Below are 26933 nucleotides of genomic sequence, written 5' to 3'. Positions count from 1 at the left end.
GGCGATTATGAACAATAAGTACCAACTGGCACAATAGCTAACAAATTAACTATATAACTAACTAAACAAACTTAACTAAATGATTCCGAAAACATAATTCAGTTAGTGAATGGAATAAAACAAGAGCAAAAAGGTAATATATTGAGTGTGGATACAAAATAGAAATAAGAGGAACAGACTATTATGTTTATACAGATATGTGCAGTAAGGTGGCATGTGAATAAAGTGAGGTACTGTGTGTGGATATATACAGTCCAGTATACAACAGTACGACACAGCAATACAGTAACACCGAACCGAACAGCAATACAGCACAGTATGCAGTAACTCAGAACAGTGATACAGTATGCAGTACAGTATGCCACATACGGTACGGTAAGGCAGTGGGGCCTACGTGAGTGTCCCAGTGAGGGCCCCTGGTGAGTTCAGTGTTGACAGTCCACATGGCTTGCAGAGAGAAACTCCATCTCAGTCTCTCTGTCCTTACTGTTCATGTGCTACAGTATATTGTCCAGACTCTACTGTAACAGGCCCCTAGTGGAAATGTTTTATTGTTTGGGGGGAAAAAAGTATATTGTATATTGCAAACATACTTTGTGTTGCAACTAGAAAGATGGGGAATATTTTTTTACGACACCTATATAGTTATTAAAATATTCTGCCAGCAGCTTATGACACCTTTTTTTAACATCATTGGTAAAAAGGAGGTGATATTTGTATTTTTCTCTCTACCTTTTTCTAGTGACCCTTTCTGGTTTGTCGCTTGCAGTGTCTCCTGAACAGGACTGGGCAGGGGCTGCAGAATTACCCCGTACTGCCTAGTGACAAAACACACCTGCATGGAGATATCTTTGACTGATCGATTGATCGGTTGATTAGTTGGTTGGTTGGTTGATTGATTGATTGATTTACTGATTGATTAATTGGTTGGTTTCATTTCAGAGACGTAAGGAACAATAGATAAGAACCACAAAAATGAGATAAGATATTGAGCAAATTCTTAAGAAATATGCATGTCTGGAAAGGAGCAGGAAGAAGTCAAGACATATTTTTCTTACCACCCTTATTCCATGTACTCTGTTGCCGTATCTGTGGACAATATCCCAAGGCGATTAAGGGGGAGATGACGTCCATGTGCATTTTTGTTTGGTCTTGCCATTAATGTCATCAATGGCATTTCTGCATGCACTATATTATGCAACAATCCCATTGATTTAATACTATTTACACTAAGGAATAAATTGTGTATAAACATTGTGAGCTGAATACAGTTAGTTCCCAGTCATGGTTATTCATGTTTATGGAAAGTTCAAAGGGAGAAAGCGATGCGGCATTCCATTGGAATTAGGAACTCGGGAAATCCGACCGCCTACTTGGAAAAGTGCTAAGGAAGGACCTTGTAAGTCTGAAGTTTGTATGGGATCGAGTTTATCGAGAGACAGTGGTACCTCGACCTACGACTGCATCTACTTACGACTAATCCAAGATACGAGTCGCAATAGCCGCGAAAATTTGTATCGACTTGCGACCGACTGCTCCAAGATACGACCGTGGAAATTTGAAGTTGGCTCGTCGGCGGCCAGTCAGCAGTCAGTCAGCAGTCAGTCAGCGTGCCTACATCGTGTGTGCACGTAGTTCGTGGCTTATCGATATTTTTTTTCATATTAACTGTGTTTGTGCTGTGTATTTTGTTTATTTTCACCCTTCATGATGACTCCTAAGAAGAAGGATGATGGGAAAAAGAAAAGACAATGTTTCCCATTGAAACTAAGAAGGAAATCATAGAAAAAATATGAGCGTGGTGTATATGGGAAAAAATGCTTCGACATACGACTGTTTTAACATACGACCGTTCTTATAGAACGAATTACAGTCGTAAGTCGAGGTACCACTGTATAACGTTTATTTTATTTTTTTTGCTGTTTTGTTTTTTGGAAAGTGCATCTACCATCGATCTATGCTGCCCTGTAGGGTTTTTTAATGTTATGTTTACATACGTTTCGTACATTCTAGTATTCGCATGTTTGCCAGACAAACACACGTTTACTGTGTTTACGTCCAGGTTTCCCCGAACAGAGCCAAAATAACATCATTAGCCAGGAAGAGGAGAGTTTAACGACTTGGTATGCCTGATTTCCGAGTCACGAATGCCATGGAATGCAGCATGAGTCACAACTCGAGGTCTCAGACATGCGCAGTAGCGACAGCAGCGCTGGACAACTTCCCGGTTCGGCAGCTTTTGACAGTATCGCGATACGGAGACGGTTTTGATGCAGTTCAGCCCAGGGGCCTGCTGTGGGAAAGCGAAACAAACAGTGTTATCGAGGGGAAAATAACAAACACATAGGCGGGTCCATAATAATAAGTTAAAGAGTCCGGTGTGTACTGCGAAATACCATGGTCCAAGACGGGTGAGAGGTCTTACTTATGGTGAGTTTGTGGATAATGGGAGCGAACTTCAGTTTAGCTAGCCAGGCTAATCCATCAACAGCTAAGCTACTGACAGCTGAGCAGCCGACGGTTAGCCGCGTTAGCCCAGAGTCAGGTGGGAGAATGAACTCCACCGCATTTATCCGCTTTACTTGTTTACTGCCTTTAGCATGGGTTTGTCGGCCACAGCGGACCGTATATGCACCACAGCTATATGTGCTGTGGCGGGGTTCGGGAGGTGGACGGGGCTTCTAACCAGCCTGTTAGCGGTGGCATGTCGGCTCTGTTGCTCTGCGCAACAACACGGCTGAACAAACAATAATAACAGACTGACTGGAAGCGACGGTCTGCTACAGTGACATATATCACGCACATAGATTCAAACTTTGTTGATCCCCGCAGGCTAATTGCGGTGTTACAGCGGCTCACGTCAAAACAATGGGCAATAAAACATTTAGTAAAAAACATATATAAACAACTGACAATGTGCAATAAACATAAAAAATAATTAATTAGTTAACAAAAATGAAATTGGCTGCCAGTCGGTCCGGCGCCAGAAGTAGAAATGGGATTTTACATTGCTCTGATACACACCGTGATGCGTCATGTTCAGGATTTTCGTTGTTATTCATCTTGGTATAAGGTAATAACTTATTCAAGTAGTGCGGTCACGATCACGAAATGTCATTTGACCATTAATTATTCATAAAATGAATTGTGATTAAGAATTGACTGTTTTTGTTCATTCCATGCCACTGTAATAGGGGCATACAATAATTTAATAGTAAATGTCTATGCATTGTATACAAGACATTTTTTGGCCTTGACCATTAGAACATTTCGGTGCACAGTTAATTTTCCTCAACCCAATTGAGGGAAATGCAGATTATTCACATTGTATCTACACTGAGCAGCCACGTCATTAAAACCACCACCAATGACCACTACTATTGTGTAGCTCCCCCCGGTGCCGCCAAAACAGCTCTGACCCGTTGAGGCAGACTCCACAAGACCTCTGAGGGTGTCCTGTGGTATCTGGCACCAAGACGTTAGCAGCAGTTCCTTTAAGTCCTGCAAGTTGCGAGGTGGGGCCTCTATAGATCAGGCTTGTTGTTCCAGCACATCCTACAGATGCTGCATCAGATCGGACCCTAACAAAGCCAACCTTCTTCCATTGTTCCATGGTCCTGTTCTGATGCTCACGTGCCCATTGGAGGCACTTTCGTGGTGGCCAGGGGTCGGTATGGGCACTCTGATCGGTCTGCAGCTACACAGCCATATGCAGAAAGCTGAGGATGCACTGTGTGTCCTGACACCTTTCTATCATAGCCAGCTATCATAGCCAGCATTTTTTAGCAATTTGTGATATAGTAGCTCTTCTGTTGGTTTGGACCAGAGGGGCTCGACTATGCTCTCTGCATGCATCAATGAGCCTTGGGCACCCATGACCCTGTCGTCGGTTTACCGGTTGTCCTTCCTTGGACCACTTTTGGTAGTTACTAACCACTGCATACTGGGAACACCCCATAATACCTGCTTGGAGATGCTCTGACCCAGTCGTCTAGCCATCACTGTTTTGCCCTTGTCAAAGTCGCTCGGATCCTTACGCTTGCCCATTTTTCCTGCTTCCAACACATCAACTTCAAGAACTGACTGCACTTGCTGCCTAATACATCCCACCCCTTGACAGTTGCCATTGTAACGAGAGGAGCAATGTTATTCACTTCACCTGTCAGCGGTTTTAATGTTATGGATGATCGGTGTATTGTACTATTTCTAACATTTTTTTCTAACATTGATTTTATAAAATGATCGCAATCTGCTCAAATAATTGCAATTATTGCATAATCAGGCGATTGTGTAAAAATTGTGACAGCTCGATTTGAAACAAACACATTTTGCAAAAGCTAGCAATAAGTTATAACTTGCTAATTACTTTCTTCATATAAATGAGCAGAGTAGCACTTTCACAATATTTCAACACTACTAGGGTTTTCTCAGTCTGTGTTTTTGTCTGTAGGGGATGAGAGGAGGTCAGTTGTTGCAGCGTTTGCAACTGCAGACTCGTTGACTCGCTGTATGGGCCCAGGATGGCGCAGGGAGGCTCTCAGCTCGACTATCACACCCTACAGGACCTCAAGCAGCTCTTCCCAGAGATCCCAGAGGAAGTTGTTTCCCAGTGCCTTCTACAGGTACACTCACATACACAGGCAATCTCACAAACACAAACTAAAGTAAGTGCTCATGCAAGCGATTGGTAGACAGCATAGAAGAACCAACTCTACTTTTTTATTTCTGAATTGGAAGTATCGGCCCATTACAAATAATTACCGATCTAAGAAATACTTCACTTTTATACTAATTTTCAACAAGTTAATATAGTCCTCTGAGGTCCCCAAAACATGTCTTGGAAGTTTTTTGCTGAAAATACCACTCAGATAATCCAGCTCGACGCTCTCCTTTTCAGTGATCTTTATGTGTGTTTTTGTTTATATGTCAGTTCGCCAATGTTAAGTGTAGTCGTGGGAATCCCACTTACAGCCGCCAAGATCTTCTGATTATAGGATTACAGTGTAACCGGGCTGTTAAGAGTGAAATATTAGCGTTAGATAGTGCTAAACGGCAAAAAAACCACACAGCACAATTTTTTTTAGTCTCTTATCATTTCCCTTGTCTACTGTTTTGTCACAAACAGTTGGTATTATTTCCTCTTTCTTTTAAAATATAAAACAACAGGGCAGTTCCCATGCTTAGCTCTTTGCATCGACATAATGCTAGTGGGTCCTGTGAGTGCGAGCCGTATCTCCAGCATCGGGTGGAGATACTCAGATTGGGGACGGTTATAATTCTACTGAGGCCCCATGTGACGTAGGAAATGGGGGAGCAAATCTGAACAGCTTGTTGAATCACATGTTTTCTGAAATAGGCAGCTTACAACAAACTGACTGGGTTGTCTAATTTCACAGTTTATGTGTTAGTGGGCCTATCACAGACCCAAATGTATACGTACAACCACTGAAAAAGTGAGTTTTTATAATAGAGCTCCTTTAACAACAAGGGTTTAAATTGACTCGAAGGGTTAAATTAAACAGGTTTGGCGATGCACTTGGGGAAGTTCAAGGGGTGAGGGGCATTTCCTCCCAAACAGCTAGACCAAACCAGACAGCTTGAAATTTCATCAGCCATGCAGCCAACATTTTTAAATCCCGGTTGATATATTTAGTTCATTTTGTGCAACAAGCAAATAAAATGGCTGATTGCTCCTTTTTAAATTGGAAGCTGATTTCTGTTGTCTCATTTATTTTTTTTATCATTTGTGTCAGGAAGTATTGTTTTCCTCCTTCTGATGTAGGATGTCAGCCATAAGCTGGCTCTCATCCCAACTGTCTTCATTTGGACACTCAGCCTGTGCTCTCTGCTGCCGTCTGTTTTTAGAACAACAATAACCTGGATCTCTGCTGCCATCTGCTGGCTCTGGAGAGCAACAGATACCTCTATGGGGACTTTCACCACAGTCCAGAAGAAGTGCGTCTGAATCGGAACCACATGCTCCACATCAGCTTGAACTATCCACCTGCAGAAGCTGGCAAGGCAAATGGAGGCGCTGCAGGCGTAGGGCGCTCACTCGTGCATAGCTCGAGTGATGGTCACATCGAGCCCCAGCGGCCAAACTTCCCTGAGCCGCTCTCAGCCCCTGCGGCCATGGCTCCTACTCCAGGCTACAATCCTTTTTTTATGAATGATCAGTGCCGCTCAGCCAGTACACCAACTCCTCCACCCACCTACTCCCCTATCCCTCGCTACACAATGAAGCCAATAACAGTCACTCTGTCTCAGAATATACCCAACGCCTCACAGGCCCTACAGATCCCGCCTGGGCACTATGCCAGCAGCGGCAACACCACCCTCTTTGTCCGACCATCCCCCTCACAAAGCCCGCAGCCAGCCCCTTGGCCCTCGTCTGGGGCGCCTATCTACAGGAATCAGCACTCTCCATACAGCACTCCCACATATGGTTCTCCATATAGTTCTCCCCAGCATCAGGTGCAGCCCCAGCCCCAGTTGCAACCTCAGCTGCCACCCCAGCACCAGCAGTATGTATTCCTTCCCATTAGTTCGCCAACCGTCCCAAGCATGTCCTACCACCACCAGCAGCAGCCTGTCTACCGGCCCTCCTTGTCAAAGAGCTCCCCCAAAAATCAGATTGAGATCACCTTGGAGGGCCCACGGCCCCGCAGCAACTCTCCTGTGCACAGTTCTCACCCTCAGGGGGCTCTCTACATGGCTACCAGCCCCTCGCCCAGTTCCCCCTCCCGGGGAATCAGTATGAGTGGACCCCCTGGGCCGACCGCCTTTCACCCAGGGATGTACCTGCAGCACCAGGGTCCTGCACGGCCACGGCCGGCCTCCTCTCCTCAGCCCGCCCAATCGGCTTACACGTTTAAAATCAAAGTGTCTCCGGGAGGACAAGCACAGAGGCCGCCCAGCTCACCACCTGTGGCAGAAGCTGAGTCTCTTCTCAACATCGTCGATCAAGGAGAGCACAACGCCACCCCTGCGCCGATCCTACCCCTCTCTGCCCTGCCAGGAAACGTTGCCAGCCAATTTCAGCGGATGCCACGACGCTCCAGCTCAGGCTCTGATGATTACGCCTACACACAGGGTAGGGGATGTTTTTATACGACAATCCTGCTTTTTTGTACAAAGCCATATTTGACTGTGCTCAGAGTATCGTGTTTGTCTGGCTCGTTGGTCCAGCCCTCCTGCTCCACCAGCAGGCTCGGATGGAGCGTCTGCTGAAAGAGCTGTTGCTGGAGAAGCAGAAACTGGAGCAGCTGAAGGCTGACGTCAACAACATGGAATATGACGCCCTCCAGAGACGCTTCCGACGAGTCAACTCCACCAGTCTCATCCCAGGAGTAAGGCTTGCCAAAACACCTTAGATACACAAACACACACACACACACACACGTGTATACACACACCAGACATGCACTCTTCCGATCCCCTCTCATGTACAGCAGCATTTGTGTGTGTGTGTGTGTGTGTGTGTGTGTGTGTGTGTGTGTGTGTGTGTGTGTGTGTGTGTGTGTGTGTGTGTGTGTGTGTGTGTGTGTGTGTGTGTGTGTGTGTGTGTGTGTGTGTGTTCATCCAGACGCACAGCAACAGCAGCCACCACAGGTTGAAATAGCATGAAAGAATATATATATATTTTTTATAAATCAATATTAAAAGAAACACATGTTTCTGTTCCTTAACTTCTATTGTGTACTACTACAACTGTGTTTGAATATTGTGTCAGTTACCACATAAACATAGACCAAAATTCATGGCCTCTCAACTGTTGCAGAGGAAAAGCATTGATGTACAGACATGGAGAACACTCCAACAACACTTGAAACAACTATGCACTATTATTGTACATGCCGTGCACCCCCTGCCCACACGCAGAAGCAAGCCACATTTTGTTTGCAAAGTGCCTTGGAGAGAGGTTACACACACACACACACACACACACACACATAAACAAACTGCAAATAACCACATTGCCAAGGTGTGCACATACCTTAGTCTTATTCTTCTTCTTATTATTCTTCTTCTTTTGGCTGCTCCCGTTAGGGGCCTGCATGTCCTCCCTCACCACATCCATAAACCTTCTCTTTGGCCTTCCTCTTTTCTTCTTGCCTGGCAGGTCCATCCTCAGCATCCTTCTCCCAATGTAACTCTCATCTCCCCTACACACGTGTCCAAACCATCTCAATCTCGCCTCTCACTTTTTCACCAAACTGTGCATAGTATGGATTATAAAATTATAAACATGCTCCAAACTAATCCGGGGCGTACAATACTATTTTATTAGAGAGAGAGAGAGAGAGAGAGAGAGAGAGAGAGAGAGAGAGAGAGAGAGAGAGAGAGAGAGAGAGAGAGAGAGAGAGAGAGAGAGAGAGAGAGAGAGAGAGAGAGAGAGAGAGAGAGACTTTTAAGGTTCATTTATTTTCAGTTTCGGTAAGTCATGTCACAAATGAAGGAAACAATAACCAAGAAAATCAGACAAACCACAGGAAAGTCACAGGTCAGTAGAGAGAGAATAATGGCTGTTTATCAAAATGTAAGTTATAATTAATTGGCCAGTAACAATATTGACATTGCCCTTAGTAATCACAACAGTAAATTCTATGTCCACACTGTATAGAAAATTAAAAAAAAAAAGTTTAATCTATTTCTTTGATGGTGAAAATTAAAAATTCAACCTTGACATTTTTATGATTTTATTAAATTTATCAAATACTGTATGAACTCTGAAGTCAATGTCATTACTAATCTGCTACTCAAGTTACATGTACAATACTCTTGCACAGGTAAATATGTAGTTTAATATCATTGGATTCATTATTTTAATTTCATTCAACACTTTATAATAAACGAGTGTGGGGCATCTGGTCAGGATACCACATGGTCACCTTCCTTTGGACGTGTACCAGGCATGTCTGACTTGGAGAAGACCTCAGGGCAGACACTGGGTGCACTGAGGGATCAGATCTCCTGGTTGACCTTGGAACGCCTTGTGATCCCCAAGGAAGAGCTGGAGTAATGGGAGAGGGATGTCTGGAGGTGGATGGATGAGCATAGATGAGTAGCCATTGTCCTAAAGTGTTACTGATTGGTGTCTTTTTCATTTATTTTTGTCTAATCTTCATTGGCTTTGTATTTGCTTTGGCTGTAGCCTGAAGAGATGACCCGATTGCGAAACGTAAACAGACAGCTTCAGATTGATATCAACTGCACCCTGAAGGAGACAGATCTACTGCAGTCTAGAGGTACACATACTGTGTACACACACACACACACACACACACTCACTCATAAAAAGGTTATATTCGAAAAGCAACTTGCAAGCGTCATAATCGGGCTTAATTGGGCATAATATGATAGATGAGGCTCATTTTAACATCATATCTGATTTCCTCTCCCTTCTACAGGCAAGTTTGACCCAAAAGTTATAACAAACTTTTATGACAACATCCAGCCTGGTCCAGTGGTGCCGCCCAAACCAGGGAAGAAAGGTAAAGAAAAAAAAAAAAAGTGCCAGTGCCACATCTTTGAGACACAAAAGTGGAACATGAAATGCCGTGACAGTGGTATGGACAAAAATAATTCAGTAGGGATCTGGTCTTCTGAAAAATAGATTGGGGTTGTAGATCAAAAGGGCAAAGCCAAAATTTAGGTTGCAATGGAAAAACATAAACACCGCTTTTCAGTTTGACTTATATTTATTCTTTTTTTTTGACCAATTTTGTTTGTTTCACTTCGTAATTTTCCTATTTTTTTGGCTTTCACCAACTTGTGCAAGCCAAGACTGAAGATGTGACCCACCTTGATGTGTGCTTGTCCATATAAAAGGGTTGGCCTGGAAACTAGATGGGAATCCTAGTTATCTGGAGGATGTCTGTGTCCGTCGACATTCATGCTTGAATGCCTGATGCTTGAATGCATACCTCACGCTTGTCTCTTGAGTGACAACCATGTTTTAATCTGCAATTGATGAAATAGAATTGAAATTGTTGTTTTGCTGCACACACACCAACAAAAGCTTTTTAATTGATTTTCTTAACTTCTTCTGTCAGGGGGGGAGCAGGGCTCCAAACCGGCACCGGGGCCCCAGAGGGATGAAGATTTTGAGGGTGCGCAGTGGAACTGTGAAAGCTGCACCTTCCTCAACCATCCTGCACTTAACCGCTGTGAACAGTGCGAGATGCCGCGCTACACCTGAGTCCTGCGCTGTGCTTCATTGCTTGGCCCCTACTCACCTTTCCAACCCGCCCCCCTGAGTAGTATGAGCCCTGCCCTTCAAACCCCCCACCCAGTTCCCAGAAACCTCTCTGTCACTGTGTAGAGGATCTCTCCCTGTTTAAGTCTTATCTGAGCCTGTTGAAGAAGCGTGACTACTCCCCCAAACTCCCCTTTCCCCCGGCCTACTTCTCCCATTCCCAGCTACGCCGAAGGGGAACTTTCATGCACTTTGACCTTTTTTTATTTAACGGGCAATGACACATTTCCAGGAGGACATTGGGGGGCTGTTATCGTAGTGATGCGTTAAAAAAAAAAGGGGGGGGGGGTAATGAGCTGTGATCTGGACAGCGGGTAGGCGGGGATTCTGAGCAGCCAAAACAAACTAGATAGGAGGAGGCGGAGCTATGGTTTACCGTGCGAACATTCCGAGCAGACAGAGTGACTGCCCTGTTTACACAACTGCTCCCATTCTTGAATGGAGGCACTTCCTCCTTAACGCCCAAATCGTAATTCCCTCTCTGACAGTGGATGGATGCAATGGTATATAGGATCCGACTTAAACATGATGTCGACTGTACACTGTATCTGGCTCTATGTAAGAGCTCATTTTATTGAATGAAGAACACTAAAGAGACTCCAATATGAATATATTCCTGGTACTTTTATGCATATTATGCCACTCAAATGTTGATTTCCTGTGCAAATGCCTCAAGTTGCTGTACTTAATAAAGGAGCTGATATTATGTGACTTGACCATGCACAGCTGCCATCTCTTCATATTTTTCAAATATAAATTAAGTGAATGCTCCGTCTCCCTAAGTCAGGTGCACACACTCTTTTTACTTAACAAGTTTATTATGTTTGCAAACAGAACAAACTGGTCTCAGACTCAACAAATGATTCACGTACTCGGACTCCCTCGCTGTTTTTCACGCACAGTTTAAGTGGGATCTGGGAAAGGATTCGGTTCTATCTCTAATGTGGGCTTGCTTTGAAACGGAGATCAGCCTGACCTCTGTACTTTTTTTTTTTCTTCAGGTTTGAAACTTTCCCTTTTTCACATACTGTGAGTACACTCACTATATGTTATGTCTCTCTCACCCACACTTACTCACACACACACACACACGCACACACGCGAGCAGCACAAAAGCACTTCACTATTAACCTATCAAGGACCTTGACTTGAATGTAAAATCTACTTTGACTTCACCGTGCAGAAACTACTATAATTTTCCACGATGTAGGCTCTTCGTGTCTGACGGGTTTTGTTTTCTGAACGGTGCCGTGTATTAGGAGTCCTACAGTATATTGAACATTCCCATATTCTCAGTCTAGGAAGCTAAGGGGCATCACATGGGGGGAGTGTGACTACATGCTATGTGATACAATCATACACGCACACTCATCACGGTCATTCGCCCTCCCCCTTCCCAGCTGTGTATTTGGAATGAATAGTACTTAAAGAAAATACTGCACTAACTGTGAATACTTCCATATCGTGCAACTGCTTAACACATGATAGAGCTTGGGTTACACTGCTGGTTTGAGTTAATAATCAAAGGTCTTTGATGCGGCTCTTACACTGGACATAATGTACATTTTTGTGTAACAGAATTTATGGCATTCGGTAACTATCACATATTCCTCTGAAGATGTACAGTCTCAACAGTATGACTATGAATAAATAAGGAACTTTTGTTGACTTTGTATGTTAGTATCATTTCATCCATCAGCTTCATTATAACATGCATTCACCAATAAAATACATATTTGAATGCTTGAGGAAGCCAGATATTAGATACTATATACTTTTAGCCACAGTAACATGGCACATTTCCTTAGGAATGCCCAGAATTCAATGGGTGAGTCACATGTCATCCTCAGGATATCACTTCAAAAGCAGTTCTTCCTCCCTGGTTGCTCCGAATCCGTTACTTTTCACCGTCCCTACTATAGTGTGTTGGCTGCTCCAATGTCTGTCACCAGTGGGATTCAGTAAATCCATCTGTTTTCTCTGGATTTTGTTTAAACAAATAAGACCTACTGGAGTTCCACTTAAAGGGGACCGCAGTGGTTTTTGATTGGTGACATTCTTTCGCAGATTTAACTCGTTAGCTATGGAATTCCACCACGGGGTGTGACTTGGTACTAATACTGGCTTTGATTCACTACGAGGAGCCTGTGGAGCTTCAGTCGAATGAGTGAGTTTATTCTCTGAGAAAGTCAAGTGGAATAGCTCCTTTCCACTTGAGACTGCCATAAGGATGGCATAGTATTCTGGCATCCGGAAAATAACAATAGAGGGTTTGTGGTTGGTTCTTCTCGGAGTCTGTGGTTATACACTGTGTTTGTCTTGAACTTCTGGGGGGTTGGGAGGGGTGGGCAAGCTCCTGCCGCTGAGAGCATTCTGGTGGCAAATAAAAAGAGTCCAGTGTTCTCCTCTTGTCTCCTAGACCTTAATAGTAGTCTTCATAGTTCTTGGGGTTGAGGCAGTACAGGATGGCTCCTCCGAAGGAGAAGATGGTGGAACCCCACGCCAGGCCGTAGCCCCAGTTGAACTCATGGTACACCCTCAGGCTGACTGTCTCTATGAACTTGATGGGGAAGAGCACCAAGCTGCACGCCTGAAGTACCACTGCGTGAGAAAGGGGAAGATACAGAGAGAGAAGAAACTGACGTCATTGTCAACAATGTACACTGATCAGCCACAACATTAGAACCACTGACAGGTGAAGTAACATTGATCATCTCGTTCCAATGGCACCTGTCAAGTGTTGGGATATATGAGGCAGCAAGTGAACGGTCAGTTCTTGAAGTTGATGTGTTGGAAGCAGGAAAAATGGTCAAGCGTAAGGATCTGAGCAACTTTGCCAAGGAACAAATTGTCACGGTTAGACGACTGGGTCAGAGCATCTCCAAATACAGCAGGTCATGCGGGGTGTTCCAGGTATACAGTGGTTATTACCGACCAAAAGTGGTCCAAGGAAGGACAACCGGTGAACCGGCGACAGGGGAAGAGATAGCACCAGGATGCCCTATGGGAAGAAGGCAAGGCGGGGGAGGCAGTGCAATGCTCTGGGCAATGTTCTGCACGGAAACCTTGGGTCCTGCCATTGAAGTTTGAAATTTCATCATCCAAATTGAGATGGAGCAGAAATAAGTAGAAAAGCCAGCCAAATTAAACCGACAACACAGACGCGGTCCAATGCATTTCACGCCAAAATATGTCCAACTCAGCTAAAAGTATCTGGAACACAACAATGACATAAGCTACGAACACGGTTAAGCTGTCGTTTAAATGCGTATGTCACAAACATCTCCTGGTTGAAGTTTCATCCGAATCGATCCACATACGGATATATATGCATACAGATATTAGTGAAAAAACAACTTTGACCCAAAGTATTCAGCTGTGAAGGTTCCAATTCGGAAAGGTACATTGGTAGTGTGTCCAGTGTGCTGTCACTCTGTAGTGGTTCAACATTAAAAACTATGCATTGAGGTGTATATTTATGTACCTTCTTACCTGGTAGATGTCTGTAGATTTGTTCGATTGATATTTGATCCCTGTGGTCCCCATTACTTTGCCGGATTAATGAAAAATACAAAAAATAGTAGTCCACAAAAACTTGTGACCACGTTGAATCGAATCCACCGAAATGTATGACTGAGTGATGCGTTCAAGATCCAGAGATCCCTTGGAAAAACAGAAGCTGTGCAATGGTGATTACTCAAAGAAATACCACAACGTTTTTCGTATTTCATGGAAATGTAACTTATTTAAATGTAATCCAAGGCAAAAAGTGACCACTAAAATGACGCAGGTTCAACTACTATGGTAAATCTCCGTGGATACGTAAACCTGCGTAAATAGGTCATCGTTGACGTAGACGGGACACAACATCACCTGCCGTCACTGAGACTTCAGATGTACTTACACACAACAAGGTAAATTACAACAATGACAAGATTTGGTTTAAAATAATAAATCCAAAATTTTTTTCATGTATAAATATTTTCTTACAGCTAAACGTCGCAGATTTAAATGAAAATACAGAAAGTGTTAAGTATTGCCAAGGTCTTCCACAATAATTATAATGCCAGATTAATGTTTAAGTTCCATAAATGTTGTCTGCATTACAATATAGACAAGTTAATTCTGATTATTAATCAGAATTTTCTAATTGTAGATTAACAGAAAAATTACAGTAATGTAATTATTACAACTAACATGTATTTTTTTATATATAAAAAATAAAATGTTTGCATTATTATTGTTATGCCAAGTGATTACAAAGTTTTGTTTTGTTATTGTTTCAGATGCCGAAAAACAGACGGAAATCTAAGACAATAAAGAAGCCACCGTCCAAAAGTCCAGTCCTCAAGGTCAAGTACTATGGATGTAACTCCATGACCTAACTCCACGATGTTTGATGTTTTTAAGTTTAGTAAATTGTGATGCATAAACCAAAAAACTGTAACACGTACCCAAAATAAATAAACTGGATCCTGTATATTGCTGCCTGCAGCTACATTTATTGTTATTATTATTATTATTTTAATTATTTTGTGTGCGTGTGTGTGTGTGCGTGCGTGCGTGCGTGCGTGCGTGCGTGCGTGCGTGCGTGCGTGCGTGCGTGTGTGTGTGTGTATATGCGTTCTATTACCTGCAGCAAACAACATGATGGCCACGGGCTTGTAGCAGCGGCTCCTGGAACCGACACACAGGGAAACGAGAGCCACAAGAAAGGAGAGCAGGATGAGGGCCGCGCCCCCGAGCAGCAGGGCCAGCGTGGCTATCTGCCAGTCTGGGACAAACGCACATGGGGATAGAGGGGAGGACGAGGGAGGAGAGGAGAGAGGAGGGGAGGACGGGGGAGAGGTGTTGGCATGAAATCACACTATGGGGGTCACCCTACAGAGCCATGTTTACCTTTGCGACGGTTGGGAGGACAGCCGAAAGAGGGGAAGAGATAGAATGAAGAGGGATAGAATGAGGGAGATAATATGGAGTGGTGGGTGGAACAACATGGTGGATACGCATGCCAGAGAGCTATACAGGGAACAGCCCGGGCCGGAGGTTTGTGGGGGGTTGGAGGAGGTCACAGGGACGGTGGTGAGCCACAGCAACACGGCCATACCAAGTCTCACTGGTGTCACAATACACATGGTCAATGAGAAAAATAAGTATCAGGCGATACATGTTATTTGAAGTTTATTTTGGGATTATTTTTGTTGTTTACTGTTCATTTTTTGGTTTATTGTATATCGGCATTTTCTCTTGTTTCTTGTTCATTTTAGATTCAAGACGAGCCGGCGTTGCGGCTGCGATTAAAAGGAGGGGACGTGCTGCCACTGTGAGGATGAAGCATTAATGGACGTCAAAGAGAAGCTTGGTGACATGCCAGGACCTCTACTCCGTTTTAGAATTCTTTGTTGTATTTTTGTTGGTTTATTTTCTATTTTTGCATTTATTTTCTATTTTATTCCATTTATTTATCTATTCTCTGTTTATTATTATTGCCTATTGTTTTGATGCGGGGCGCTGTAACACCGCAATTTTCCTCCATGGATGAATAAAGTATCTATCTATATATCTGTCTGTTTGTCTGTCTATCCATCTATCTTTCTATCTGTGTCTGTCTGTCTGTCTGTCTGTCTGTCTGTCTACCTGTCTGTCTGTCTATCTATCAATATATGATAATAAGAGACACAGGCAAGTCCTCATAAGCATATTTTGAAAAGCTGTCCGTGGCTTGTAATGTTTTGATGTGAGCCACTGGGATTCATGATGAATGGACAAAGAATGCCAACCACGTACAGCAGCAAATGACACTCGCGCCCAGTACCGCAGAATGGGAAGCAAACAACACATGGACCTGGCGCAAAATACACACACAGGAGCACCCGTACAAACACAACAGACCCCGAGACGACATTGTGAGGCTTCGGTAACGAATCCACATTCAGCAGAGAAAGCGGCGCGATTATTGGGGACGTCTCGGAAAACGGGTATCGCTTCCTCCCTCGGCCGGTGCCAGGTCAGCAGCATTCTCAGCATTACATTTAGACGTACTCGAAAAAACACTCAAGTGGAAGACAGTCAACGAAAGCAGATCTCCCCTCGCTCTTCTATTTCTATCCACGCCAAAAAAGCAAAAGGGAGAGAAGGGACAGAACAGTGCTGGGTAGAAGACTGGAGAAGTTCTCCGTTTGTTGAGATGATTTGATGTAGATACACCCTCATACAGCGGTAGCTGAGCTGATATTGTTTGGAGAGGTTGAGCGGGCTTGGTGAAACACTTTAAGAAAATTATATAATTGGTTGGCAACTTAATCAGCAACCGAAATGTAACCGCGGACAGATCAACAAGGCATAGTTGTTGAAAGATAATGAGTCGGGTTAATAACCTCTCTGCTTATTTTGCGGAAACAGGAGGCCTATATGTAAACAGACGAGGGGATGTTATGGTGAGGCGTCTCGATACACAGGAGGAAACAATTTGCCGTCAATAATGAAACAATAAATAGCATGAAAACAAGAAAGAAAAATAGCCCTCCTCCTCCAAACAGGCCAATATTAGAGTGGGTGGAAACGTTTATGACCTGACTTTGGGTCCGGCTTTTGTTTTATGCTTATTTTATTTCATTCTTATTGAGTACGCTCGGTATTGTTCTTTTTTCTTTTCTTTTGTTTTTACTTGGGAAGAAAGATTGCGTTTTGCCAAGAATATTTCCTCTCCAGTCAGGCAGAAAATCATTAAAACTTTCGCCAGCGGGGAGAAAGTGACAGAACTTAAGCTGCTTAAAATACAGTTCCCACTCTTGTTGGAGCGAAACTATATTCTGGAGGCCAAGGAGCTCAAATGTAAACAAACATCAACTACTTTTGACCAAATATGGTGTAGGATTTGGTGGTTAAAAATGGCCCTGTCACCACAGGATGTTGGAAGGAGCCCGCAAAAAGCAGAGCTCCTGTTCCCTCGATTTCCAACGTCCATAACGCGAGTTGTCTTTAAGAGCTGACCCTGGACGTGCCGCCTTGCAGCGGAGAACGCTGACCCTCCACCCTCCTTCTCATTGAAGTTATCTTTTCTAGGTTGGTTTTGTGCCTTCAGCCCAGTCAGTGCGGAGCTGAGATATCCGAGGCGACTGGAGGGCCCTTATCTGTGCATTTCTGAAACAGCAGGATGGAGAAAGCCATCTCATCTACAAAATGTGGGCCATGCGTCGCTCGCTGTACGAGAAACACAGCCAGGGTTGCAACGCTTAAAAAGCTGGAAGGGCAGGAAGCGCCAAAGTATTTATCTGAGTCCTGCAAGACGGCAGATGGAAATGGAGATACAGTGATCTGAACGCTAATTATGGCCCCCTGCAAGTACTTAAGGGCCTGCCAAGCTAATTGAAAATCCTTCAGGGCCCCAATTCTCTTTCTTTGTCCCAGACAATGGTCGAAAAATCGGTGTCACAGATGAGCCCGGGGTGTCTCGCTCCTAAACTAATCTCTCTTTTTCCCAGGACAGTGTAGCGAGTAGGAAGGCCGTCCTTTACCAGGAAGGCCCAGGTTACAACCCCCACAGCCGTCCTCCTCCTGGCCAACCAGCTCCATGCTGTTCTCAAGCTGCGTGCCCCCACCTCCCTGTAGGATAGAGCAGGTGACGTATCAATATCCCTCTCATGTTCCATGTGGGAAGCGGGAACATTTCCAAAAAAACATTTTTATATTTCCCCATTTCTGGAGCTGATTGAGCTGGAGTAATTAAGAGCTCCCTAACACACTCTCGTCACATTCGTTCGCTCCCTCTCACTGACATGGCATCAGCGTGAAACGTTCTTGCACAAATATTTCACATTCCATGGACAGTGTCAAGTCTGTATCTTTTACGCCTGACCTCTAACCTCCGCCTGTTCGTATTTAAGTGTGTGTGCGTGTGTGTGTTTGTTTGTGTGTGTGTGTGTGTGTGTGTGTGTGTGTACATGCAAACTCTGTACGGGTACATAATAAAGCCACGGCTCATTCAAATGTCCTCATTCACAGTGACATGTTGTGGTCTTTGGACCCAGATGCCTTGCACAACGAGTCCAGAACATCTAAGCTATCAATCCTGTGTTCCAAACTAACAGGATTTATATAATGGGCAGAGCATGGCACTGAGAAAATATTGGGGTGGTGGTGGTGGTGGGGGAGGGGGGGCGGCGGTTTAGCTGATTACTGGGATCCAAATCAATACGCCCAGTCAAGCACAAACTGGAGGAAATGGACAGCTCACTGTGTGCATTTAATGTGGCATGTTGAGTGCTGCTGACACGGAGACTCCATGTCTTTCTGTGGCACCAAGCTGCACTTTGTCTGGTTAACAGGGGTGGACCGGGGCCAACGTGACCAACCGTTACTCATCCCTGAGATTGAAAAAAAACATTTCGTCAGGATAACAAAAGCACTCATTGGTCACAACAGAGAGTTGGTCTGTAAAAAAAAACAAGAAAAAAAACCACACAATCCCACCCCCCCCTCCGACAATTTCAAGGTTGGGTATCAAATACGGAAGGAATGCTTCCAGCTTTCATTCCGTCAATACGAAGTTCACGCTCCGCCGCGGTTGAAAGTAAAAAAGTACTCACCGCATACAAGAGAGACTTTTTGACTTTTACTCCACTTCATTTCAAAGCATTTTACTCTCCTCCTTTTCTGACACGGTTACTTTACTTTAGTTTAAAAAAAAAACAAAAAACAGAGACTCGATCTTATCCATCAAACTGCCGCTCAATGATTCATGAGGTCTGTATCTTTTCTAAATGACTATAACACCACCTACACTGGATATCTTGTCATTGTAATCAGGATATGCATGGGGAAATAAAATATTAGGTCACTGGACACGACTGAAGTACTTTTACTTTTAACACTTCAAGTGCATCTAATAGCAATTACTCACATGCTTTAACATCAGTGGGAATGCCAGTGCGACACTCTCACTTTTACCAGGGTAGAGTTGTATCATGGCATTTGTACTTTTACTTCAGTGAAAGGTCCGAGCACTTAACAGCATCGTTAGAATGAGCCGCTTGTTTCCCAGGTTACTAATCTCCAGACGCTTGGATCTCAGGGGAGTTCTCGCTCCTTTGGCTGCTGAAGGAGCCACAAAGGCTCATTTTGTGCGCAACAAAGGGGCGAATGAAAGCCCAGCTGGACCGCTGCTCAAGGAGCAACATTCCCATATCATTCGCTGGAAAGGGAAAAGGGGGTCAACGCACCAAAAACACAAGCTCTCTTCTTCTCAGGATTTCATTACTGTGCGGTTTTAAAATTACTTCACGGACTGCTTTTGTTTTTGTTTTACTTGGAAACAAATGAGTACTACTACCCTGAAAGTATTTTTTCTTAGTGTGTATGTCGTCTGTTAACTTATGCAGCCTATACTGAAAGTTAATTGAAAGGAATTAACTAAAGCGTTCTCTGGGGTGAGAAAATGTATTTAATTTTTAATTACAACAAAGAACAAAGTGATGAAGCCATGTTCCACTGGAGACCCCTTTTGTTATCCCAGTGAGTTTTAGGTCATTTAAATATCAATGTGGATGTGTCTCCACGGACACGCTCCCACATTATCCCTCAGACTCCGACAATAACTCTATAAAACATGGTATTTACAATAAAACACACGAAGTGGCAGGAAAAAAAAAACAAAACTTTTTGGTGACTTCTCACCGGTGGTCAGGGTGGAGTTGCAGGACCACGCCGTGGAGCTGACCGGCTTCCAGCAGGACTCCCACAGGGACAGATGGTACTGGTGGTCCGCCGTGACCCAGGCCGGGCTCAGCACAGCGCCCACGTCCAGGCACAGGGCGAGAAAGACGCACACCAGACCCACCAGCTTCAGGGGCGTCAGCGCCGACACCCGCGTCTCTTCTGTGCCGCTCACGGACGATGCCATGATGTTTGTGGGACCGAAAAAAGAATTCTCAGTTGACGGACACAAAAAAAAAAAAAAAAAGAGGTTTTCGCCTGCAAAAAAAGAAATAGAGAAAAAAAAAAAAGCGAAGGATTTGTTTTTTGTTTTTGTGTGTTTTTGTCTTTTTCCCCGCTAGCCCGGCTCTTTAGGATGGAGAGCCGCTCCGCGTCCGCTCCACTCCACGCAGGGACGCACTGACCGAAGTGGTGCCGCTCTGCCGCTGTTGCGCCACACATCACTGGAATAACATTACACCTGCTGGGTCCTAGTGTCTCTCGCCGTTGTTTGTATTTTTATTGAGTTTGTTTTCATTTTTTACGTTTGACTTTATTCTCATTTATTTCTTCATTTATTTATTTATTTATTATTGTATGTATTTGTCTTCTTACCGTCGGAATCGCAGGATTCACCACAACACTACATATCACCTACAATGCAAAACATTGCTTAAGGAATATAACTTACAATAAAAAAAATAAATAAATACAGACGTATCTACAAATGAATCAAATGAATCTGGGGAAATACGCTGTTGTACTTGAACTAGTATCACATTTATCCACACCCATATAAATATGTACACACGGTATATACAGATGAAATAAAATAAACCAGCGTGCTAGTGCTTAGATTTCTCCCAGCCTTTTTAAAATTCAGTTCAAAGAAGCTTCACTTCTATGATCGAGTATACATTCCACATTGACATTTCACCAAAAAAGCTGTAGTGCAACTTTTGTTTCTTCAAACTTTGGATGAATTCCACTCTCGCTTTCCTGCTGCCTCTCTTTTGTCACAACCTCTTTTGCCCATATGTTAGGACTAAATGGTCATAATCTGTGGTTATAAACCAGACTTTTTACTTTTTATTTGCTCCCCCAATATCCCTCCCCCCATTCTAGTTCACGTTCTCTACTGTATTCTCTCTCTTTATGTCCCTTTTTATCTCGTGACCCCCAACCCCCTGTCCTTTCCAGCACGAACTGCCCTTTGTCTATGGACACACACACACACACACACACACACAATTAGCTCAATTTAAATGGCCAATGCATGTGTACTATTGTCCTGTATACACACAGAATGTGTGTGAAGGTTGCTGGTAAAAATAAATGCTGGTATTTTCAGATAGAAAAATAGATGGACAGAAATATAGCAGAAAGAGAATGTCAGGTTGCAAAATCATCAAATCATCTGAAGTTGGAGATAAAATGTTTCTAATAATTGATTTTAATTAAATATAACGATAAGAGGTGAATGGTGCCAGGTGGCAAAGTCTTTAGTATCATCAATGAGGATGGCAGATTATAATCACCGGAGACTCCAGGGGGGATTCATACCACACGCACACACACACACACACACACACACACACAGTAATTACAGTTATAACGACAATAATTTTGTTTAATCGCCAAGTACAAGATTCACAAGGAATTTACCCTGGAGGAGGTTTCAACCTCGATGAAATACGAATATTGAAACAAGAACCATGTAAAAAACATTAAAACATGTTTTTTTTTACTGTAATTAAAAAAGGGTGTATGTACGCTTTTGAAGAATGCATGCGTTGCAATTTTTCCAATTTACATTTGCTTATTGTGTTCCTGCTCCCTGTTTTCTCATTTCAATCTGTTTTTTTTTTAATATAATTAATTTGACTCTTTTTTTCGTGCCGTGTAAAGCACTTTAGGGAAAAAGGGTATTGTGTTTTTTAATTGCCCTATAAATAGAATGGATTGATCTATTCAAGATGTACACTTTACAAGAATGCAATAATGAGTTGTATTCTTGAAAAAACGCTTATATTTTTAAGTGCTTAGAGGATTGGTAATCACAGATATCCTGCATCTTATCCACAACAACAAATACAGATTGGAATCTCGTGCTGCGTTCAATTAGGCTTCGGAACTCGGTAATTCAGAGTTGGCATAGTCCCCACTTTCGAGCTAAACGTGTCCCGTTGCCTCTGAAAGCATGGACCGAAAACATGGAAGACACGAGCGACCCGATAAAATGTGCGTTTGTTGAGTACGCGTGTGCATTTTGCAAGCACCCGCACAGTAGCTGAAATCAGTGCAGCAGTTCGAATACGTTTTTAACGTTCTCAAAATAAAACCCGATACAAAGGGAACGCAGTCTGCGACGCCATGTTGACCCCGAGCCGAGCGACCGGCCGCGAAATTTCGACTTGGAATTCCAAAATGAAGATGACCTTTTCCTTCCCTTTCCTTTCCTTCCCTTTCCTTTCCTTTCCTTTCCTTCCCTTGCCTTTCCTCTACTCCCCTCCCAATTTTTCCGCGTCCCGTGTGTGCACTGTCCCTTTAAATCGGGCGCTAGTGGAGCCGCCATAGCAGCGCCTCTGTCCGTGTGCCTGGCGCTCCAGTGTCGATTATAACGGGAGAGACGCCGAGGCGTGGAGGAGGGGGACCCGCGGGGACGAAACCGGTAAAATATGCCTTATCTTGGTTTATAAACAGCGGGTATATATAACTATTAAAGACGCCATTCTCGGGTCTGTTTTCGTCTTATCGCTGCGTTGGCGGTGTTTGGCGGCGGCGGCGGGCAGAGCGCCCAGTGGTCCTGCTTGTCAGCAGATGACCTAACAGGCTCCATTAAACCACAACAAACCGCAGGACCCTTTCTGCCGTTCCACCCAACGCCGTCCGAGACAACATGTGTTCCGCCCTGTCACCTAAAGGCCACACGCGTCAATGTTTGTGCCGGGCGGCGGCACTTTCTGTGGGTGTTTTGTTCCGGTCTATTTTCGGTCCAGAGCGGCAACATTCCTGTAAACTCGGGTCATCATCGACGGAAGCGGCCATTGGTCACTCCTGTCATGGCTGTCTCCGTCACTATGCCACAGGTGTGATCGCTGTACCCCGGGAGTGATCGCAATAAGTGATAACAATACCCCAGCTAGGGATGATTCGGGATGGAAGTGACAGATTTCTCATTGATCTCAAGATCATTCCTTTTTTTTTTTTTTTTTAACGCAGAGCCAACGGAATTCTATGCCACGGGAAATGGTTGTTGTTGAAGCAACTCTAGGTCGCTAATTGTAAAAATATGACCCTTGTCCTCCCGTTCAAAGTTCTACTAAGATTTAACCTTTTTCCGCAGACACATCGCCGTGCATTGACCCGCAAGAATCATGGGGAGTGGTATGTATAATTAGTCTATCCCTCCACTAAATGAATGCAAAATACTGTAGAAATGTCCCTAAAACTGACATTTGACAGACTGTTTCATGCTGTTGGACATTATATATTTCTGTCATCTGTTATTTCTGAAAAATTCCCATTCTTTTAAATCAGAATTTCCTATTTTATGACTTCTGCTTTGTTCAATGAAATCCCTGAAGGCATGAATCATATGTACACACAGCTATATCATTAGTGTAGCTAGTCAACCAGTCCCGAGGTGTCATAGAAACATCCCATGGAGGCTTTTGTCCTCGTCCCTATGCTCTTATCCTGGTTGTGTAAAGCAAAGGGCCTCTCTGGCTCTTAATCTCCAGTTCCATTCATTTTGCCCAGGGATGGGCGCCAAAATCAAAGGAGCTTTTGTTTTAATGCAGGAATTCTGCTAGTGGGCAGCACTCGGCTCCTTTCAGACCCAACCTCTCTGCCCCACCGTTTGATTCATTTGCAGAGATTCTCTTTGCACTTTTCCCCCTGGTCCTCTCCACCTTGTCCCTGTTTCTGAAGCTCCCATCGACTCACACATCATTATTTTCCCATTCCTCCCATGTGACTCCCCCACTGCCCACAGTGTTCGTGCCAGCAGACGTGGCCCACTCGGTGCTGCGGCGGCTGCGCAGGGCCAACTTCCTGCTGGAGGAGCTGAAACAAGGCAATATCCAGAGGGAGTGTCGAGAGGAGATCTGCACGTACGAGGAGGCCCGCGAGGCCTTTGAGGACAACGAGAAGACGGTGAGTCAGACAGACGTTTGTGCGGACATGCATAAAAACACGTGTCGATACACAGATCCAATGCAGATCTTCTTTGTGCTTGGTGCCAATGTGAAGTACCTGGCAGGAAGTAAGTGCATGGAATGGACGGGAACTTCTCTTGTCAGTTTTGTCAAATTAAACACATATCTCAGGGTTTAGAGGGACACACACACACACACACACACACACACACACACACACAGGAGGAAAGTTACACACCTGCGTCCTTGCGTATTGCCAGATGTGGGCAAAGACAAAACCACTCAGTTTTCCTGTTGCAGCCTTCCTGTGTGGGCCATGAAAATCTTACTCCCAGTTTGCCAGGCCTGTGGAATGTATTTGTGTTTTCATGAAGCGATGATTATCAGCAGGAAGAGCAGCTGAATGCATGCTACAGAGGAAGGCATAATTGTGAGACTATTGTTAACGCTTTGTAGGGCATCAACGGGGCATTAACATGTCTGGAAAGGTATTCAACCATTTGATCATAATTGAGGCCTGAAATTGGGTGTATTGCTGACACATTTCCATGCCCCGGAAGTGCTTCATAATTTGAACGCACTAAAAAGGAGAGAACTTCTGCTCGAGACTTGAGTGAAAGTGATTCTACTAAAACACTGATTGTTCGGATTTATTGGAAATATGTGACCCACCGCGTACTTTGGTAATGTGAACCGTTGGTGTCATTTTTTCCACATCATTTGAAAGTGAAGAATCAGAGCTTCAAAACAAGATGTCACTTGTACAAATCAAGCAAACATTTTAAAGCTATGACTTGTCAATGACAAGGGTGTGGCAAACTGTGATTCTGAGATAATCACCTTCAAAGTTTTCCCCACACTCTGATTCATTCAGCCAGCTCCCAGAATGCAAACGGTTGGAGGACCAACAGAGCCTAGTTAGTTGTCACATGGCTACTTAACACCCTGCTGAATGGGGACTTGACACCCGGCTGAATGGGGCAATCTCTGCTTTGTTCTTGTGTTTTGAGGGAGTATTGAACAGTGCAACATCTTTTGTTTTAAAAAAGCTTTTATTTAACAGTAAGAATATACATGTTTTATGATATGGAATTGTTTAGGAATTGAAATGGAAGTGCGGACAACACAACAAAATGTGGAGTCTATCAATAATATGAGTCTCTGAAAATCGTCCTCGGTGTGTCATTTAATATATCAATATGCGTATGACAAATATTTTCTAAGTTCTTGGAGTTATGTTGGCTAACCCCAACCCTACCCCAGCTACACACAGAGCCTGGTTTGAGCCTCTTTTCATTTTCTTTTCATTTGCAGGTAAACTTGAGAATCTTGTGCATTACTACTTGTTCATAATCTGCCAATCACCAACATCAACTTCTTCCGTTGTAACAACAACGGGCGTATCGTCTGTCTCCTCTGGTGGTTCTTGATAGTATTCCATTCCATCGTTACAATTAGGTTGAAATCCGCTGTTTGAAATGTTCTCCAAGTCCAGGATAACGGCAATATCAGATTCAGCGTCGCTGTCGGAGAGCTGACTATCATCGCGGAAAATTAAGTCCAGTATGCGCTGCTTACACTGACTTGGATCTATTGCACTGGTCAGATTACGGTCCGTGATATGATTTAGATCTTCCTCCACCCGCTTCTTGTAATCCATAGCAACACCGAGATTAACGTTTTCACAGACAAGTGAACCGGATCCTCGTCTTGTTTACTGAAGTGACGTCAGCATTTATTACTCGATAGTAGTCGTTCGTACACACCCCCCTCCACAATGATGTCTCTGTGTGTGTAAAAGTAGTAAAATTTAAGGGTTGAACTCTATCAAAATGGTTTCACATTGTGACTTCACATCACATGGAATATGGATGAATGATCTTCACCTGGACTCTCGCTTTAAAGGAAACCATCGGTCTGCGTTGTTCATCGTCTCGTAAGTGAACTGTGTTTCTCCATGTAATCTAACGGAATATTTAATTCCGGTTTAACATTTTTCTACTACTTATAGATCAAACTCGGTTTTGAAAATACGCTGAGGGAAAAAAAACAAAAACGGAACACAAATCTGGAAAAATCAAATTTTCCTTCAAGAAAGGTTTTTTTTTTTTTCAACTTATTTGGCTGCTCCTGGCGATTTTAGAAATGCACGAAATAGCGGGTTTTGCTGCGGTGGGTCACCTACATATACACACAGTGGGGCAAAAAAGTATTTAGTCAGCCACCAATTGTGCAAGTTCTCCCACTTAAAAAGTCATAGGTATACCTCAACTATGAGAGACAAAATGAGAAAAAAAATCCAGAAAATCACATTGTCTGATTTTTAAATAATTTTTTTGCAAATTATGGTGGAAAATAAGTATTTGGTCAATAAAAAAAGTTCATCTCAATACTTTGTTATATACCCTTTGTTTGCAATGACAGAGGTCAAACGTTTTCTGTAAGTCTTCACAAGGTTTTCACACACTGTTGCTGGTATTTTGGTCCATTCCTCCATGCAGATCTCCTCTAGAGCAGTGATGTTTTGGGGCTGTCGCTGGGCAACACAGACTTTCAACTCCCTCCAAAGATTTTCTATGGGGTTGAGATCTGGAGACTGGCTAGGCCACTGCAGGACCTTGAAATGCTTCTTACGAAGCCACTCCTTCGTTGCCCGGGCGGTGTGTTTGGGATCATTGTCATGCTGAAAGACCCAGCCATGTTTCATCTTCAATGCCCTTGCTGATGGAAGGAGGTTTTCACTCAAAATCTCACGATACATGGCCCCATTCATTCTTTCCTTTACACGGATCAGTCGTCCTGGTCCCTTTGCAGAAAAACAG

At 43.7% G+C, this 26933-nt stretch overlaps 3 protein-coding genes across 4 annotated transcripts in view; 2 read left to right on the top strand and 1 right to left on the bottom strand.

Moving 5' to 3' along the window:
- Positions 1-2281: 2281 nt before the first annotated feature.
- On the top strand, positions 2282-12649 carry tab3 (TGF-beta activated kinase 1 (MAP3K7) binding protein 3). 2 transcript variants are annotated; one of them, XM_080004936.1, is made up of 7 exons: positions 2282-2430; positions 4451-4622; positions 5866-7093; positions 7189-7349; positions 9155-9248; positions 9411-9494; positions 10056-12649. In XM_080004936.1, exons 2-7 carry the CDS (start codon positions 4521-4523, stop codon positions 10199-10201), a joined length of 1815 nt encoding a protein of 604 aa, XP_079861062.1. In that variant the 5' UTR covers positions 2282-2430; positions 4451-4520; the 3' UTR covers positions 10202-12649. The 2 variants fall into 2 exon arrangements, with proteins under 2 accessions (XP_079861062.1, XP_079861063.1); XM_080004937.1 differs by lacking the exons at positions 9155-9248; positions 9411-9494; positions 10056-12649 and adding an exon at positions 8913-9006.
- Positions 12650-12680: 31 nt separating this feature from the next.
- Positions 12681-20159, bottom strand: tmem47 (transmembrane protein 47; the record flags this gene model as incomplete). Its single annotated transcript, XM_080007545.1, has 3 exons — positions 12681-12859; positions 14892-15032; positions 19934-20159. The coding sequence occupies 3 exons, from the start codon at positions 20157-20159 to the stop codon at positions 12681-12683; spliced, it is 546 nt and encodes a 181-aa protein (XP_079863671.1).
- A 2242-nt stretch (positions 20160-22401) lies between these two features.
- Positions 22402-26933, top strand: part of prrg1 (proline rich Gla (G-carboxyglutamic acid) 1) — an 8394-nt gene continuing 3862 nt past the window's right edge. The window contains exons 1-3 of the mRNA XM_080018417.1: positions 22402-22622; positions 23298-23338; positions 23949-24109. Coding sequence (XP_079874543.1) covers positions 23329-23338; positions 23949-24109 — 171 coding nt within the window. The 5' untranslated portion in view covers positions 22402-22622; positions 23298-23328. The remainder of the gene's footprint in view (positions 22623-23297; positions 23339-23948; positions 24110-26933) is intronic.

This window comes from Zeus faber (genome assembly GCF_960531495.2).
Source record: "Zeus faber genome assembly, chromosome: 1".
Taxonomy (NCBI): Eukaryota; Metazoa; Chordata; class Actinopteri; order Zeiformes; family Zeidae; genus Zeus; species Zeus faber.
Note: the sequence above shows the minus strand (reverse complement) of the source record. Positions and strands in the feature narration are given on the sequence as shown.